Source organism: Meleagris gallopavo, chromosome 4 (genome assembly GCF_000146605.3).
Source record: "Meleagris gallopavo isolate NT-WF06-2002-E0010 breed Aviagen turkey brand Nicholas breeding stock chromosome 4, Turkey_5.1, whole genome shotgun sequence".
In the NCBI taxonomy this organism is placed as follows: Eukaryota; Metazoa; Chordata; class Aves; order Galliformes; family Phasianidae; genus Meleagris; species Meleagris gallopavo.
Genome location: NC_015014.2, coordinates 9334980 through 9351878, shown reverse-complemented (window position 1 = coordinate 9351878; position 16899 = coordinate 9334980). Strand labels below are relative to the sequence as shown.

The 16899-nt window shown below is 38.1% G+C and overlaps 1 protein-coding gene across 1 annotated transcript in view; it reads left to right on the top strand.

Moving 5' to 3' along the window:
- TBC1D9 (TBC1 domain family member 9) overlaps window positions 1-16214 on the top strand; it is a 43507-nt gene extending 27293 nt beyond the window's left edge. The window contains exons 11-21 of the mRNA XM_010709512.3: window positions 1776-1893; window positions 2763-3048; window positions 4310-4439; window positions 5861-5959; window positions 6083-6151; window positions 7263-7503; window positions 11184-11249; window positions 11924-12010; window positions 12916-12990; window positions 13123-13223; window positions 13979-16214. Of these exons, the coding sequence (XP_010707814.1) occupies window positions 1776-1893; window positions 2763-3048; window positions 4310-4439; window positions 5861-5959; window positions 6083-6151; window positions 7263-7503; window positions 11184-11249; window positions 11924-12010; window positions 12916-12990; window positions 13123-13223; window positions 13979-14704 (1998 nt within the window). The 3' untranslated portion in view covers window positions 14705-16214. The remainder of the gene's footprint in view (window positions 1-1775; window positions 1894-2762; window positions 3049-4309; window positions 4440-5860; window positions 5960-6082; window positions 6152-7262; window positions 7504-11183; window positions 11250-11923; window positions 12011-12915; window positions 12991-13122; window positions 13224-13978) is intronic.
- Window positions 16215-16899: the final 685 nt, after the last annotated feature.

Here is a 16899-nt window from a genome sequence, read left to right as displayed (position 1 = left end):
GGCAGTCCTTCAGTTTCTGGAATTCCAGTTCTTTCCTTTTATTCCTTTTTCTTCGTTTGCACACGCTTGAGTATTTAGCCGTGCAAGTTCACTGATAACAGTAAAATGCTGTCAAGAGAAGTGTCAGTGCTGCAGAACTGTAGTAGTGCTGAGCTCAGAAGGATTTGATGCAAGGGCCTGCACCAGCAGAAGCATTTGCAGTGCATACTCAGAGCTGTGCATGGTTTTCTGTAGATGTGTTTTCTGCCTGTAAATCTGGAGACTGGGCAGACGTGTGTCTGCAGTGAAAAGTGAACCCCAAAAAAGGTTCTTTAGCTGCTGTTAAACAGAAAAAGGTTTTTAATTGCTCACCTTTGAATTTTGGCTTACTTATTGAATACATTAGTCCACATTCTCAATGACGCAATTAAATCAGGGAAAACAAATAAACAAAGGTACAAAATATTACTGTGGTTGTATTGGTACAGTTAATGCTGAACTGTATGTGATTTTTGAGTTGTTATTCCTGTGATTCAAGTCTGTAGTTTCTGGTCACATCGTTATTTCTTGGTACGTCATTTTAACAAATCACCTGGGCCCTTCCCTCCCCCCCAAATTTCAAATTTTACCTATTTTTTCAAGTTTCGGGAAACTCGAAATCAGGAGTGTTAGTGAAGAAGCTTGATTAATGTCTGACTGTTAGAAGTGTTAGATATAGCATGAGTAAGTGAAAGTACAAACAATTCTAACAGTATCATGAATTATTTGATAACAAATACGACATTAAGCAGTAGATACAATAACCTTTATAAAGGCTGCTTAGGAGAAGAACAGTAGAAGGGCACTGTGTTTCTAGTTCAAAAAGCTGTTAGGGTAAATGTATGTAGCCTTGAGACTTGGTTCATGGCTTTTAGAATGCTGATTCATGGTTACAGCGAGAATTCAGGCCCGGCAATATTCCATATGTGGTAGACAAGGCAGAAGAAAATAAATGACTTTGATAGAGTTAAAACATTCTGAGTTTCATTTGAAACCTTAATTGCTATTTCAGAGTAGATAATGTTCAAGCTGGAGTCCTGAAATATTAATGACTCAGGATCTGAAATGACCAGCTAATTCTTGAAGACATCAAGAGAGGAGAAAATTGCACTGAAACGCTTCATTTCTTCAGACTAACAGAAGTCTAGTCAGAGGATCTAAGCAAACAATTCAGAGGTCATTATACAACCTTGTGATATTTGAAAAGGACGAAAACAGTCTGCAAAAAAAGCTGTCAAGAACAGTTGAACTTGAATAGTAAGCAAGAGTGAGACGCTTATGTTTCATTGTCAAGTTTTGGTTGGTTGACCCATACTGTTACAGACACTTGCCTCAGCATCTTGTACTGGCCAAAAGCATGTAGACTACCTCTACAAACAGTAATAGATCAGCAGTCATCATCAGTGGACTAGGAGGCATTTTGTCTGTGTTGGACTCGGATTTCCTAAGAGTTCATATTTACACAATTTTTGGTAGCAGTGTAACTGGATGCTTGCGTACTTACGTAGGCCCTTGACTATGCAAAGAAACCATGTTTTTTTTTTTAAATATGCATATATGGTTTCATAGCTTAGAACTAATTAACTTTTATCATTTATTTGAGACTTTTTAAGCTCTCCTGTGAGCACTGGGAGAAGTTCGAGGACTGCAGGGGGGTTTTACTTCATTTTCTTAGAGTAAGAAGCACTTACCTGCCCACTTACTGTGCTAGATATTAAAGAAATGGGTGTAGCAATTTATATTTGTGCTTCTTTTAGGCTATGAATATTGTCACTTCAGTACTTCTCCTTTACGCAAAAGAGGAGGAAGCTTTTTGGCTGCTGGTGGCTCTGTGTGAACGTATGCTACCTGACTACTATAATACAAGAGTTGTTGGTATGCTATGAATTTTTTTCTTCAAGTTGCAGTAAAGAATGACCCAACTGAATTGGTAACAAGAACTGTTTGTGGCATAGAAGCTATTGTGAATGCTCACAGCAAGACAGCTTGCTCAGAGAGAACAGAGAAAGTTTCCTAAGCAGATACTTCGCTAGTTAAAAGCTTTTTCAGCTACTTAGGGTCATGTGGCATTCTAAAGAGGGCTTAAATGGAGAACATCTGAAAGATGTGGGAGGCTAAAACTGGAATTTTAGAAGATCCAGTTATCTGATTAGGGTAGAGATAGGAGCTCTGACAATTTACAGTGGAGTTCTTTGTGCCTTTTCACTTCTGATTTGCAAGAGAAATGGTGTCTGAAAGCTGTTACTGTTGGATGACAGTTTTCTTGTGTAAGTGAAGGTTTTGCCTTATCAGGGAGACTGTCTTTGCTGTAACTCACAAATGCTTGAGATGTTCCTTTTTGGACTGCTTAAGATACTGATGTTATGATCTAGATATAACCAAGGGTTCTCTTAGAATAAATCTAAGCCCTCACAGGCAAGTCACCTTGACTGCCTTCAATAATGAATACTGAAAAATACTATTCTGTTAGTAATACTGAGTACTAAGCCACAGTATAACTTCTGTAAGTCCTAGAGCTAATTTGACTCTTTATTAGCTCCTATGAAATCTGTAATTAAACCAACAAAAACTTACTATGATCTAAGTGAATCTATTTCATTGAAAGTGAGAAAGTGCACATAGGAATCGTGTAAAATATTCTTTATTTTTGTATCTGTTTATCTACAGAGAAGATCATTTTTTCCCCCTAAATGATGTGTTCAATTGCTCCCAAATTAACGGACATTCAACCTTATTTTCAACAGGAGCGCTGGTGGATCAGGGTGTCTTTGAAGAGTTGGCTCGTGACTATGTTCCTCAGCTTTATGACTGCATGCAGGACCTGGGTGTAATATCCACTATTTCCCTGTCCTGGTTCCTCACTCTTTTCCTCAGTGTAATGCCATTTGAGAGTGCTGTGGTGGTTGTGGATTGTTTCTTCTGTGAAGGAATAAAGGTGATATTTCAGTTAGCACTTGCTGTCCTCGATGCTAATGTAGACAAGCTGCTTAATTGCAAAGATGATGGAGAAGCCATGACAGTCTTGGGAAGGTATTTATTACAGAAAATCAAGCATCTTCATTTTTCTTTTCTCTTCATTTTTCTTTTTGCTTCCTTTTCTAATCTGTATTCTGCTATGTTGAAGTTTAAGCCAGTACGCTAAATGTAAATCTTCTAGTGCTAGTAGTACTTTTGCACCCATGTGCAATGCTCTTTATATCATCTTACAGTGATGTTTAGTGACTAACAAAATGTAAGTTACTCTTTCAAGACATCCAAATAAATTTTCCAAACCTTGTTATAGGAACTTTATTTGATCAACAGAAATAGTTTTTATTTAGTTACTACTATATAATTGCTTCTATGAAAAAGCCTAGATAGCAAGGAAAATTGTTTTGGGAATGGACTAAACAGGAAAATTAGGTAGACTCTTAAATGAATGAGTTTAGAGGAGGTTGATGCATAGACCGGATTGAGTCATTTAACACAAACTAATGCTGCTGTATGCTGTGTCCATTTTCCTGTCATTTGGTAGTACTGTTAAGATTTCAGGGTGCTGCTGAGACTTTAAATGTTTTCCTGAGTAAATTTTGTGAGTATCATAGAATCAGAAAATAGCTTGGGTTGGAAAGGACCTCAAAAATCACCTAGTTTCAACACTCCTACCATGGGCAGGGTTGACAGCCACTAACACAGGCACTGTATCTGGTTGCCTAGGGCCCCAGCCAACCTGGTCTTGAATACCTCCAGGAATGGGGCATCCATACTGAATTTCATTGGAATTTGAGAAGAATGTGATTGTCTTTCCTCTGAAGTAAAAGCCCCACTGTTTACTGAGGATGTAAGGATTGTGCAGCTGCCATGTAGAAGACATTCACAGCAATTGTACCCGGGGGAATGACACGTCATTTAAAGCCCATTGCAGCAAGATTGGGCAGTTAATAGATGGGGATATGTAGACTGGAGGACGCTGACCCTGGTTCAAGTGGTATTCAAAGTGTCATACTTAATTTTGCATACTTAAACAGTCACAAAGATCAAATCAGTTCAGTGAGCTACATGTTAAGTATGACTAGCTACATTTGGGCTTTTTCTTGATAAAGGTAATGTATTCAGAGAGCTATCATAGCTCTGAGAAAAAAGACTGGCAGGGACTAGGATTTGGCAGGGTGCTGATATATTAAAAAAAAAAAAGTTAATCATTTTTTTTCATTTAACTAATCTATTTGTTACCCTTATTCTATTAGCCCTAAGATGGGAGGGACTGTAATTGAATTTTAAGTTTCTCATTTCGTTTTCTTTTTCTCACCAGGTATTTGGACAGTGTAACTAATAAGGACAGCACTCTTCCACCCATTCCTCACCTTCACTCACTGCTCAGTGATGATGTAGAGCCTTATCCTGAGGTGGATATCTTCAGGTTGATCAGATGCTCCTATGAGGTAAGATAGAATTTCTTAACAGGAATTTGCCAGTACACTTCAGTTCTGCTTTACTTTCTAGTTTTGCTTTGCTTGGAATTGGAAGTAGAAGAAAGAGAGGGATTCACTCACCTCAGAAAACCAAAATAGTCAGATGGGAAGGAGCTAGTCTGTTTTTTTTTTTGTTTTTTGTTTTTTTTTTTTTTAAGCCATAACTTTTGCAGCTTTTGTATATAGAAGCATGCTGAGTCAGTATGATTTCACAAGACCTTTCCATTTTTGGTTAAACTTTGTTCCTTTTAAGTTAACAGCTGGTGCTGATGAGTGATAGAGATGTCTGTGGCCCCTGATCGTAAAGCTAAAATATTTTCAAGTGAAGGGAATTGATAACAACGAATACCTGCAAAGCACAGAAGAAAGCTTACAAAAAACTAAAACTTGCTAAACAGTTTTGTTGTTCTTGAATTAAAAATATATATCCATCAGTTAAAATATCCTTGTTGGCTACACTGATACATTATTTTTTATAAAAAATAAAGAGTAACTTTAAGGAGAGTAACTAAAGGAATAATTCTCCTTAGTTTCCATATTTTCTTATGATGACATACTGAGTGAACTAGTATTTTAGCTCAAAGTCTAAGTACCTATTAGCAATGTGATAGCACAGGAAGCAGCTCTGAAACAGCTCCTAAACCCTTCATGTTTTAATAAGATGGTATCTATTTAATAGGTAATCCATAGCATATTCTGTGCTGAATGACAAACAGAATCAAGTTAGGTATATAGTTCTCATTTGCACGGTGCTCTAACAGGAAGAAGGGTATTTTTGTGAAATTGTTCCCTTTGCATTTTCTTTTATTTCCTCATCATGGAGGCATCTTGTGTTGGTTTAACTGCATTGAGATGAATTACCTGACTCCATGCAGAGCCAGTCTGTCTGTTTGGTGCTTGTGCAGTATGGAACTTTGTTGTTTCATACAGATAAATAACTAGCTGTACTCCTATTAGGCCAAAAAAAAAAAAAAAAAAAGACATGAGGAGTGAAGAACTGTGACCGAAACAGTAGACAGGTGCAAAAAGAGAACTAGTTCCAGGAGGATGGTAGTTGTTGGTTGATTTTAATTATTAAAACACCCAACAATTCCATAGAAACCATCGAGAGTAAAAATAATAATAAAAAATAAAAATAATAAAAAAGATCAAGATATCTGTTATATAATGACTACTACATTCATCAGTTAGCTGGGTACAGCAAGGGCTGGGAGCTCGCTGTGTTAGCTTTGTTACAATTACAAGCAAGAGTGTAAGAAGCAAATGTCTTTACTTTTTTTAGAATTTTAGCTGTGATCCTTCACAAAATAGAATTTTTTAAGTACGTTAAGCTATACATAGTACAGAAACTATCCTTTTTCTCTTTTTTTTTTTTTTTGCTTTCACTTAAGAAATTTGGAAGTATCCGAGCAGATTTGATTGAACAAATGAGATTTAAACAAAGGCTGAAAGTTATCCAAACCCTTGAAGACACTACAAAGCGCAACGTGGTAAGTACTGGAATAATATTCTTTACAAAGATTAAAGTGCATCTGTTTCTGAAATAAAATTTAGCTTCTCCTGAGACATGGATTTTCAGATGTTTAACAATTGTTAATGTTATGTTTCAAAAGGTACGAACTATTGTGACAGAGACTTCTTTCACTATTGATGAATTGGAGGAACTGTATGCTCTTTTCAAGGTAAAGCTGAAGTGAAGATAAGATCACGTGCCTGCAAGGCAAGGAAATGTTTATGTGTGATACAGGATTGTGGTGTTTACTAAAGGCCAGGTTCTGTCAGAGTTCTCTATCAGGTATCTTAATGCAAGCTTGAGTTAGCTGCTGGATTACTGAATACCCAAAAGAAATTTAACAATTTCTAAAAGCTAAGGGAAGAAGTAATGTAGTACATGATTTGTTCATGGAAAAGTGAGTATACAAACATATATATAATATAAGTAAGCTTATATTATATAGAAGTTAACATAGAGGGGCTTTTGATCAATCTTTATAAACTCATCTCTCTATACCTGATTTTTAGAGTTGAACACAAAAATTATCTTCATTAATGTTGTCATATGACAGCAGCTGATTTCTGCTGTTGTTAGTGCCTTAATGTAATATGTAGAAATATAGTGTCACAAAATGATGTCTTAGTTAGGTGTACAGCAATACACAGATGCAATTAAAACACTATGGCTTCACTTCCATTTGCAGTACCCTGAAACAAGGTACTTTAATCCTCTGGTTTGTTGTTAAAGATTCTATGATATTCCATGAAGTATTTATTTCCTTTCAATTTCCCATCTGTAATATCAGGGCCTATCCTTTTTAAATCCTACACTGCCTTCTTCCAGGCTACTATGGAAGCAGGGAGACTAAGGCAGTCCAATCTGGCGGATCACTGTGCAGTGCTAAGACTTCTTTCTCTAAGCTTCTGAGTTGATTTGAAGTAGAAATCAGCTCTAGGGTTTCCATTGTCTTCAGTAGGACTAAAAAAGTAGGCCTACATACGATTTCTTTGAAACAAAGTTTAAAAAAAAAAATGAAGTTCATATATCCTGAAATTACAGATTTCATGTTTTTTCTTCCTCCCTCCCACTTTCTGACTCTTTGATAGAGATAGAGATCATTTTGTGCTGGACTGGAGAGAAGTCTATTTTGTAGATTTGCAAGGCCTAGGTAGATGGAAATAGATATGATACTCCTCTGTAGTTTAAAGACTGTGTTAAGAGTTTTGTTCCTTTATCATTGATAACTGATGAGTTATTAACAGAAGTGATAACAATCACAGCATTTCCCTTCTGTTCAGGCAGAACATCTGACTAGCTGCTACTGGGGAGGAAACAGCAATGCTATTGACCGTCATGATCCCAGCCTGCCTTATCTGGAGCAGTACCGTATTGATTTTGAGCAGTTCAAGGGGATGTTTGCTCTCCTCTTTCCTTGGGCATGTGGAACTCATTCAGATGTATTAGCTGCACGCTTATTCAGACTTCTTGATGAAAATGGAGACTTGCTCATCAACTTCCGTGAATTCGTGTCTGGGCTAAGTAAGGAGAATTCACAGCAATCTTAAAATAATCTGACTAAAACAGTTCATTTCTGAGGGAGATCCACTCTGTCACAAACATAGATGTTTTATCAGCTATCAGATTATGTGTTTGAGTTTGATGTATGCCGATTTGCGTAAGTCATCTTTTGTTTTAAGAGCTCTTCAAGCTACTGTTCAGTTAATCTAATCGCACCCATGGCAGTGGTACCCACGGGGGTTTGGGTTGGTGTCAGTAGGTGCATCTACACTAGGCATTTTTATATCACACTGGGAGAAGGACTGTTTTGTGAGCTACACATCAATTATAGTCTGAGAACCTGTGGTTCTCTGTGGCAGTGTGATGGGAATGGTCTCATTCTTGTACCCCAGATGTGGTGTGAAGCAATATTCACAGCTGTCCCAGGAGGGCCTAGCTGAGAGCCCAGCCGTAGATCTCCCTTAAAGTCACGCTGCTTCATTTTGCTACTGGTTCTTTCCCACCTCTCATGTGGTCAAGCAAAGCCTGCCTCCTTTAAACCTGTGAACATGAACTCATCTAGAAATCATTACATTAGGATGCAGTCTTTTTCCTGCTTCAGTAGCAGCTGTCGGTGTTAGTATCAATGAACAGATCTGCATCAGCTGAAGACCTTTAAAAGGGACAAGAAGATAGTGGTTTGTCTTCCACAGACCTTGACAGATAATGAGGCATACTCTTCCTAAATGGTCTGTCAGTGATTCTTACTTCATTGTACTGGTAGTAGGAAGCAGTACTTTGAGGATAGGATTCCATTTTGCTTGGAAACCCAACTGAGGCCAGAACAGCCAGCAGTCACCAAGCATTGCTGAAGAACATGGGCTGTGATGGGATTGTGCTGAAAGTGAGCTTGCAAGAATTCTGTATGAGAAGAAGCTTTACTGAACCCTTTACAGCTCTGTCCACAGTGCAAATAATTTTTTGCTATAGCTGTATTACTGTATATAGCTGTATACCTCTTAGAGGTGGTCATGGTCCTAAAGAAGAGCTAGGAATTGGACATAGCATCTGAAAGAGGTGATGATGTATGAAAGATTAATTCTCAGAGAGAGCTTCTAACTTTATAGAACTTCACGTTTTATAGTTAAAAAAACAAAACAAAACAAAAAAACAACAACCAACTTCACAAAACACTCCTGTCATCTTTTCTGTGCGCAACTGCCTGGATTTCCCTTACTGCTGCCTCATGAAGGTGGTCCTCAGATTGTGTGCTTATGGTGTGGTTACTTCTAATCCGTGTGTTTCCTTTTCACTGTTCAGGAGGATGACTTTTGATAAGTTCACATGCACATACAAGGAACCAGGAAGAGGATATGGTCAGGATGTTGGTTTTGTTTGCCCCTGAATAAAAAGGGCTTCTTTTCAGAAGTCTGCTGACAGCTCATATTTGTGTCCCTATGTGATAGGAAGGTATCACATCTCACTGTATATGCAACGAAGTCCTATTTCTGCAATCAGTAACCAGGCCTACAGATTAAGAGAGAGAGAGTATAAGTAAACTGAAAAAGGAGAAAATGGTAATGCTGGTTGGATAGGGAAGTTAAATGTCGTTAATGGAGAGTGTGGCTCCTGAAAGTCTCAAAGCAAAACTTCAAGAGATTGAAATCAATATTGCAACAAAGGGAACAAGTGAGCCCCAGGGTTAAGAGTAAGCAAGATGAGGCAGGAGCTGGCCCTTCATCAAGTGGCTAGGCTTTAGGGCTGGTAGCCTGCACCTAGTGAGGAGAGTCAGCTCTCAGTCAATGAGAGTAAAGTGGGGCTGGGAACAGAATGTGATGAGTTTAGAAAAAGCTACAGGAAGCATGAGTTAGAGCACAAAAAGCTATTGGGATAAGATATGAGTGAATTGTGTGTGTCATGCTTGCACCACCCATTTAAAACTTCTGGATAAAAACTGGAGGAGTATCATACAAGAATTGCATCCCAAAAAGATGAGAGCTGTTAAACATTACTGAGGGTTGTAAGGCTTGTGCCTCCAGATTGCCAGGAAGGGAGTGTTCCTGAATGGAGCTAAGGATGGTCTTACCACCTCCTCAGTGCTGTTCATGGACCTTTGGCAGCAGCATCTGTTTTGCTGTTTGGGGATGTAGAGGCTGGACAGGAGGCATCATGCTCTCTAGGCTGTCTTTTGGAATGACCCCCCCGTACCACAATGTACAGGTCAAAATGATGTCCTGAGCCGAGGCACCCACTCATGCAGAGGTCTCCCTAGCCCCATAATAGGGACAGATCTTCCAGAGGTCTGTTTCTGTCTCTTGTCTTTATGGCTGTAGACTAATGTTATTTGGGAGAGGCCCAGTGCAGCCAACTGCTAGGCAGTTCCTGTAAGTTACCAGTAGGCTGTGTGTCCCTTTGCAAAACTGTCTGACCTCTTTTGGGAGAGGCCCAGGAGGTTGTCTCTGAGAGCATCCAGATGACAGCTTGTCCTGCGTTCTGTTGTCTTCATTCCTGTGCATTTTGAGGAGAAAAAGAGCCTTTGAGTGGGAAACACACAGACACGTTTCAGGAAAAAAAAAAAAGCAAAAAGCAGTGCTGTTCAAGCTTTTTGATTACTTATTACATCTGGGGAGATGGATGAGAACAAGTCAGATACCCCATACCCCGAATTCTACTCTGATGAATGCATTTGTAGCCATTGCTGAAAGAACTGCAGCCTTCTTCCACGCTTAAGTTATTTCATGTTGCTTTTACCAGTGTGGCATATCATGTGGTACTTGGGTGCAAAACTTCACTAGAAAAGAAAGCATTTGGAACAGTATTATGACACTTAAAGAAAAAGGACCCAGTTAAAAGTAAAATGACTAATGTAGATGCACCAATTTCTTTGGCTTGACATGTGTATTTATTGCAGTCTTATGTTTAACAATGGACTGTGGTAGTATTTGCCAACCCATGCTTTGTTGTAGTTTGCTTAGCAGAGGTGGGTTGACACTGTAAGGTAAAATAAATCTGTTTAGCCTAGTTAATCCATGTTAATTCATTTATTTCTGAGCTATATGTCATAAAGAAGATAATTCACAAAGAGGTCTGATTTTTAGGTTGTTTTGGTGCTTTCAAATGAACTAACATCTGTTTACTTATTACAATAATCTGCAGCTTGGATTTCATACAGCTGATTTCAGAAAGGAGTTGAGGTAGATATCTATCATCAGAGGGTACTCCATAAATAACAGTTCAGCCCTTGGCTAAATGGTGGTGAATAGTACTTGTGTTTGTTTCAAAGTCTTTTTTTTATTACTATTTTTTCTTCTTCCTGATAAACGTTCTGAGTCATGCGATGTTTTTATCGGATCCTCAAACCGATAAGTTTGATGTCCACCCAAAAAATGCCATCTTAAAAAAGGTCTCCTGCTAAAAGTTTAGTGGCAACACAGGGATGATGGGTTATTTTGGAGAGTAATGAAATAGACATATAACAAAGGACCTAACACAGAACTACAAAATTTGAAGTGTTCTGTGTTCTCAAGCTATTTATTCATCTCTGCTGAGGACCGTATGATTGTACAAGTCAAATGACTGCTTTCTGATCTATCTGGGGCTGTAAAGGTGGTACGGTAACATAACTACATAATGTAGCAGCTTCTAAATGCAATATTCTAGCAGTAATAAATAGGATGGCGTTGAATACTGAGTATTAACATGTTGTATACAATGCTGTTTAGGTGCAGCATGCCATGGTGATCTTACAGAGAAGCTAAAGCTGCTGTATAAAATGCATGTTTTGCCTGGTAAGTAAATTATATTACAATAGCTGTCTTTATGGCTAGAACTGAACTTTGGACCAGAGCTGTAAACAAGTAGTTGTCCCATTTAAAATTACTTTGTAGAAACTACTTTATCTGTTTATGCTGTGGTAAAATAAGTGAGATTTTTGCCTTAGCCAGATGATTTAAAACATCTGAAAGCATCATCTGATTCTCTATTGCTCCTGTCGGAGGTCGGCTGGAGTGATGCACTAGTTTAACCCAAAGGAGAACAGCTGACTTTATTGAACAAGAGGAGATCTAGTTCTAAGAATGCAAGTTCTGGTATTGGAAAAGCTGGGGTCTCATACCAAGTCATAACAGGTTATTTCAAGCTAGTACAGGTTCACATCCTGCTTAGGACACCCTGCACAGAAGAATGTAATGGTTGCATTAACTAGAGTTAGACGTGGAAATAAGCCAGCTTCTGAAGGCAGGAAGTTATGAGAAGCCAAAGAGAGGTGAATTTTGGAGGTGGAAGGAGTGACAGTAAAAAGGTAGTACCGGATCCAGTTGTTTCGTCTCCCATGAATTGAACCTTCACATCTTCAAACTATTATTTCCAGAAAACAAAATGTTAAGTGTATCAATTGGGATATGTTACAGTTTATAGTGGAAGTGTAGAGTTTTTAATGAAATAGTTTTGTGATATTGCTTAGATCCATCCCCTGAACAAGAAGAACCAGACTCTGCTTTTGAAGCCACGCAGTACTTTTTTGAAGACATCACGCCGGAATGTACGCATGGTAGGCATCTTCTGTCTTGAGTATGAAAATACAAGGTAATGCACTTCAAACACCATGTCTTCTTATAAAGCTACCTTTTCATTGGATCAAACTCTGGAAGTGAACTATCTTCTGTAAAAAGAAGTATGTAGCCTATTTTGTCATCCTTAGTGGGGTTTGTGTGTGTACCCCACGGGGTCCACTGGACTGTACACTGCAGAAACACTCTCAGAACAATGTAATTTATGTGTTTACTGCAGAAGTAATTCTGTGATAAATTGAGCGTATATGGCTAGATGGAGGCTGAAAATACATATATTGTCTTTCACGATGCATTTGAATTGCAGAACATGGGAAATTCTAAAAAAAGAAAAATTGAGCCAACGGATGCATCAAAATTAGTTCAGTAGTTTGAAAACTTTTTGTAGCCTAATGAGAATATCTCTCAATCCCTCTCAACTGTGTTGTCTTAAATGACATTCTCTTCCTTGGAGATATATGATATTAAGCTTCTCTCCAATTTAAGAAAATATTACCCATCCTCCAGATTACAGAGGGAAGGAATGTGTTTGAAAATACAAATAAGAATTGATAGAAGTTTTAAGTCCTAAATAGATAAAACAGGATGCTTTAATATGAACATGAATCGTGCTAGAAGCTGTTGGGTAGTGGTAACACAGACTAATTATTGCATTACACAAAAAAATCCAAGTGTTTATATTAGTAAGTGTAATTGTAAGTAATAACTGATTATTTGGGATTTGTCAGGAGACTTAAGAATAAATGAAAATCATGGTTTAGTCTTAGCAACTTTTCTCTACATTTTCTGTAGAGTGAATTTTGTCTTTATTTTATTCTGTACACCTGAAATCTATTTATAGATGTAAAGCCACAATGATCTCTCTCCCCAACCTTGTATTTTCTAGTTGTTGGTCTAGACAGCAGGAACAAACAAGGAGTAGATGATGGGTTTGTTACAGTGAGTCTGAAAACAGACAAAGGTATGCATGTTGTCTCCCTCTGAATTACATCTTGAATTTCTTGACAAGATATTTGAAAATGGAAAAAGGCATTAATTAGAGGTTTCTTCTTGGACTTTTCCTACATCTCTGGGTAAATTTTATTGATAATAGGCAAGAAGAGTTCACAAGAGAATCGAAATTATCTGAGAATGTGGAGCCAAGAGAATAAATCCAAAGCAAAAAACTCCAAGGATTTGCCCAAGCTGAACCAGGTATTTCTGCTAACACTTACCTTTCATGAAATTTAAACTTTTCTTTTAAACATATTTAAAAATATTCAATAGAGCAGTAGAAGTTTTGAGGCAGATAAACATATATATATATGTTAGTTGAATATATGTTAGTTGTCTTCAACAAAGTCATATCCAGCTCCCAGAACATCGTGATTGAGAGATGCATACATATAGAAATTGGGACAGCTGTTCCTTCCAGAGTTTATAGGGAAAGTTCACTGTAGAGCAGTATTTCTTTCTTTAGGTGCCCAAAGCAAATCTTCTCCTTCCTGTTAGTCAGTTTTGAACTTTGAAAGGTATGCATTCAGCTGAGTTACCACTGCCAATTAAAATAGCACTAAGATCACTTCTTTCATTTCTCATTACTTTTCACTGGTTTGATCAGACTGCTAGTTACACTAAGCATTCTTTCAGTAAGAAGAGGCATCAGAATGAATGCTGTGTCTCACTGCTCGCCCTCTGTTGCCCTCCTCTGGCTGCAGAGAGAAATCTGTCATCTGTTGGAAGGAACGCACAGTTTAAAATATTTGAAATAGCTTTTAGAGAGACAACATGTGGCTGTCCAATAATTGAAAATGCTTTCTAGACTCTACCCAGAGTATTTTCAATTTCGATTTAATCACACAAACTATTGTCATCCCTCTATTTCAAGCTTCTTTTAAACTGATTTACTAGATCTAACAGCTGAATTTGTTTCCTGCTCTCTCGATAATGTTTTCTTTTTCTCTTTGTAGGGACAGTTCATCGAACTGTGCAAGACAATGTACAACATGTTCAGTGAAGACCCCAATGAACAAGATCTGTACCATGCTACCGCTGCTGTGACGAGCTTGCTTTTGGAGATAGGTGAAGTTGGCAAGCTCTTCTCGGTACAGCCCACAAAAGAGGCAGACAGCAGCAGTAACAACTGCAGCAAAACTATTCAGAGCGAGCTGTTTCAGAAGAAAGACAGCCAGCAGTACCCTCTTGAACAGCACAAGCCGTTCCAAGGCAGCCTGGTCACCAACGACGAGGAGGCCATTTGCACTGAGAGCACCCTGGGCATGCAGATGGAGGACATTAAACTTGAGGACTCTTCTCCCAGGGACAACGGAGCCTGTTCTTCCATGCTCATTTCTGACGATGATACAAAAGATGACAGCTCCATGTCGTCCTACTCGGTGCTGAGTGCAGGTTCGCATGAAGAAGAAAAGCTGCACTGCGAGGACATTGGTGAAGACACCGTTTTGGTACGGAGCAACCACACCACTTCTCTTCATAGAAGCACTAGCATTGACAGGGACTGGGCCATCACCTTTGAACAGTTTTTAGCCTCCCTTTTGACTGAGCCAGCGCTGGTTAGGTACTTTGATAAGCCTGTGTCCATGATGGCTAGGATCACTAATGCTAAAAATGTCAGGATGATGGGTAAACCAATCACCTCGGCCAGTGACTACGAAATCTCTACTATGTCGGGATAAAAGGCAGTTTTTTTTATTTTTTCTATTATGTATTTATGAGTACCTGGCACAGGCCTTGGTATTTTCAAAACATTATTGTTTTCACTAATGTGAAAATGTTGGGGTGCATACTTAACTATGTCTTGAAGTATAATCACTCTTTCTGTGGGAAATGTTACACGAATGCAAATTTTATTCAAAATACAGAAAAAAAAAATATCAGTCGTCAGTGAAGTGTGTGTATTATTAACCTTGCTGTCAATTTTAAATGGTAAAGATTAGTTCTTCTAAATGTAAACTTAACGCTGATATTTGTGTGCATTTTTAAAACAGACATATGCAGAGATCTGATTCTTGAGGGGAAATATTAAACAAAAAAAAAAAGTACCTAAAACTTAAAGGGACGCTGTCAAACTGAATGGGACTTCAGGTGAAGTTACGTTCCAGGCACCATCCCTGCAGGATAACTTTGTTGCATATAACTTTTTTTTTTTTTATTTCCCAGAGAGGATAATATTTTTTAATGTATGCTTCATTCTCATTTTCTGAATACATGCAAGATCACTTCAGTGATTCCTGACTGGGGCCTAACTTCCCTTGTTTGAGAATGGTACACTCAAAAGTAGAAAGGGCATCCCAGGTTGAGCTGGCACCTCATGCAAATGCAGTTAAGTATGATGATTTCTGCTCCAACAGAACACAGAATCCATTTGCCTTTGCCTTGGTTCAGCCACCTGCAGCTTAACCAAACCCAGCAGAGGAACAGCCCTCGGCCATCGGGGGGAAAATCTCCATCGTGGTCCTGCCTGGAGCTGTGCTCCTAGCAAGTGGACTTGGAAGCCTTGCTGCCATTAAGCTCCAAAGGCAGCGTATGCAGGTTCCGAAACAGATTGGTGGAGTCCCTTAAAAATTGAGAGATGTTTTTAGAAATAAATTTTAAAAACCAGAACACAAAGTATCTAGTTGGATCTACAGCGTATTTAGCTTAGCTTTTAAAACTAACCTTTACCACCAACTTACTATATCCTTGTTAGATTAAGAAGTTAAAAACCTGTATTGCATAAGTCTTCATTTACAACGGTGTAAAGTAGAGGTAATGAAAAAGCTGCAAGATAATGTAACTGAATGTTTAAGTCTTACTGAGAACACTGTCACTTTATATAAATGAATAGTATCCTGTATCAGCTTACTGAATATGTTAAAATGCAAACTGGAGCACCTGCACTTTCAATCCTTGCTTCTTTTATACGGATATTCAGGATTTTTTTAAATTTTGTTAGCTGTTTTATAGTTCATATTTGTTCAGTTCAGGATCATGCTTCTATGCCTAATCTTTATTTGCTGTTTGAGAATATTTTCTGTAGAATACTGTTAATTTTTTATACTCCTGTATATTGCAGCCATGTAACTTGCAAATTTTTAGCAAAAGTTGTGTTTTCTTTTTATTTTAAAAGAATGCTTTTAAACTGTCAGATAAAGTGGTTTTTAACCACAAGTAGGTAACGTAAACAAATAAAATACACTGCACAGATCTGATTTTTAATATTAATATTAAGTCATGCTAGAGGGAAAGTAGGTGACTGGGTTTTATTATGGAGGGAAATGAGTTGAATTCTACAACACCAGGTTTCAGAAGGAAAAGGTTGGCCACTTCAGTTCCTTAAACACTTGCATGTGTTGAATTCTACCTGCAACGAGCAAGCAGTCCACAGGGGCCTCTCACACTGTGCAGTTCCGTGGAATGCGTTTCCACGTTAGGCTCACAGTTGGTGACAACAGTTGTTAATACTTCATCACAACCCGCAGGTATTTTGTTAAGCATCTGTATGTTGCCATACCTTGCTAGGCATGCTTCTATGTTTGTCAGTATTAAAATGCTTTTCACAGGGTAAGCTGTCAGCCTCACAACCATGGCAGTAATAGAAACAGACAATATATATCTCTACTCTGTAAATACGTATATATTTTTGCAGTTTATCATCTTGCCATTTGTGTGTATAGAAAGCCTCTTGATTTGAGTGCTTTGAGTTAATGACCATGCTCACATAACCCTTATCTCAACTATTTTAGCGTTACTTTTGGGAGTAATTGGAGTTCTCTCCTTTCTGTTTTAGCTCTGTAGAGTCTATATAACAACATTAAAAAAAAAAAACAAAAAAAAAAAAAACAGTAGGCTTGGATATGAAAATATGGTTTTACATGCACAACAAATCATG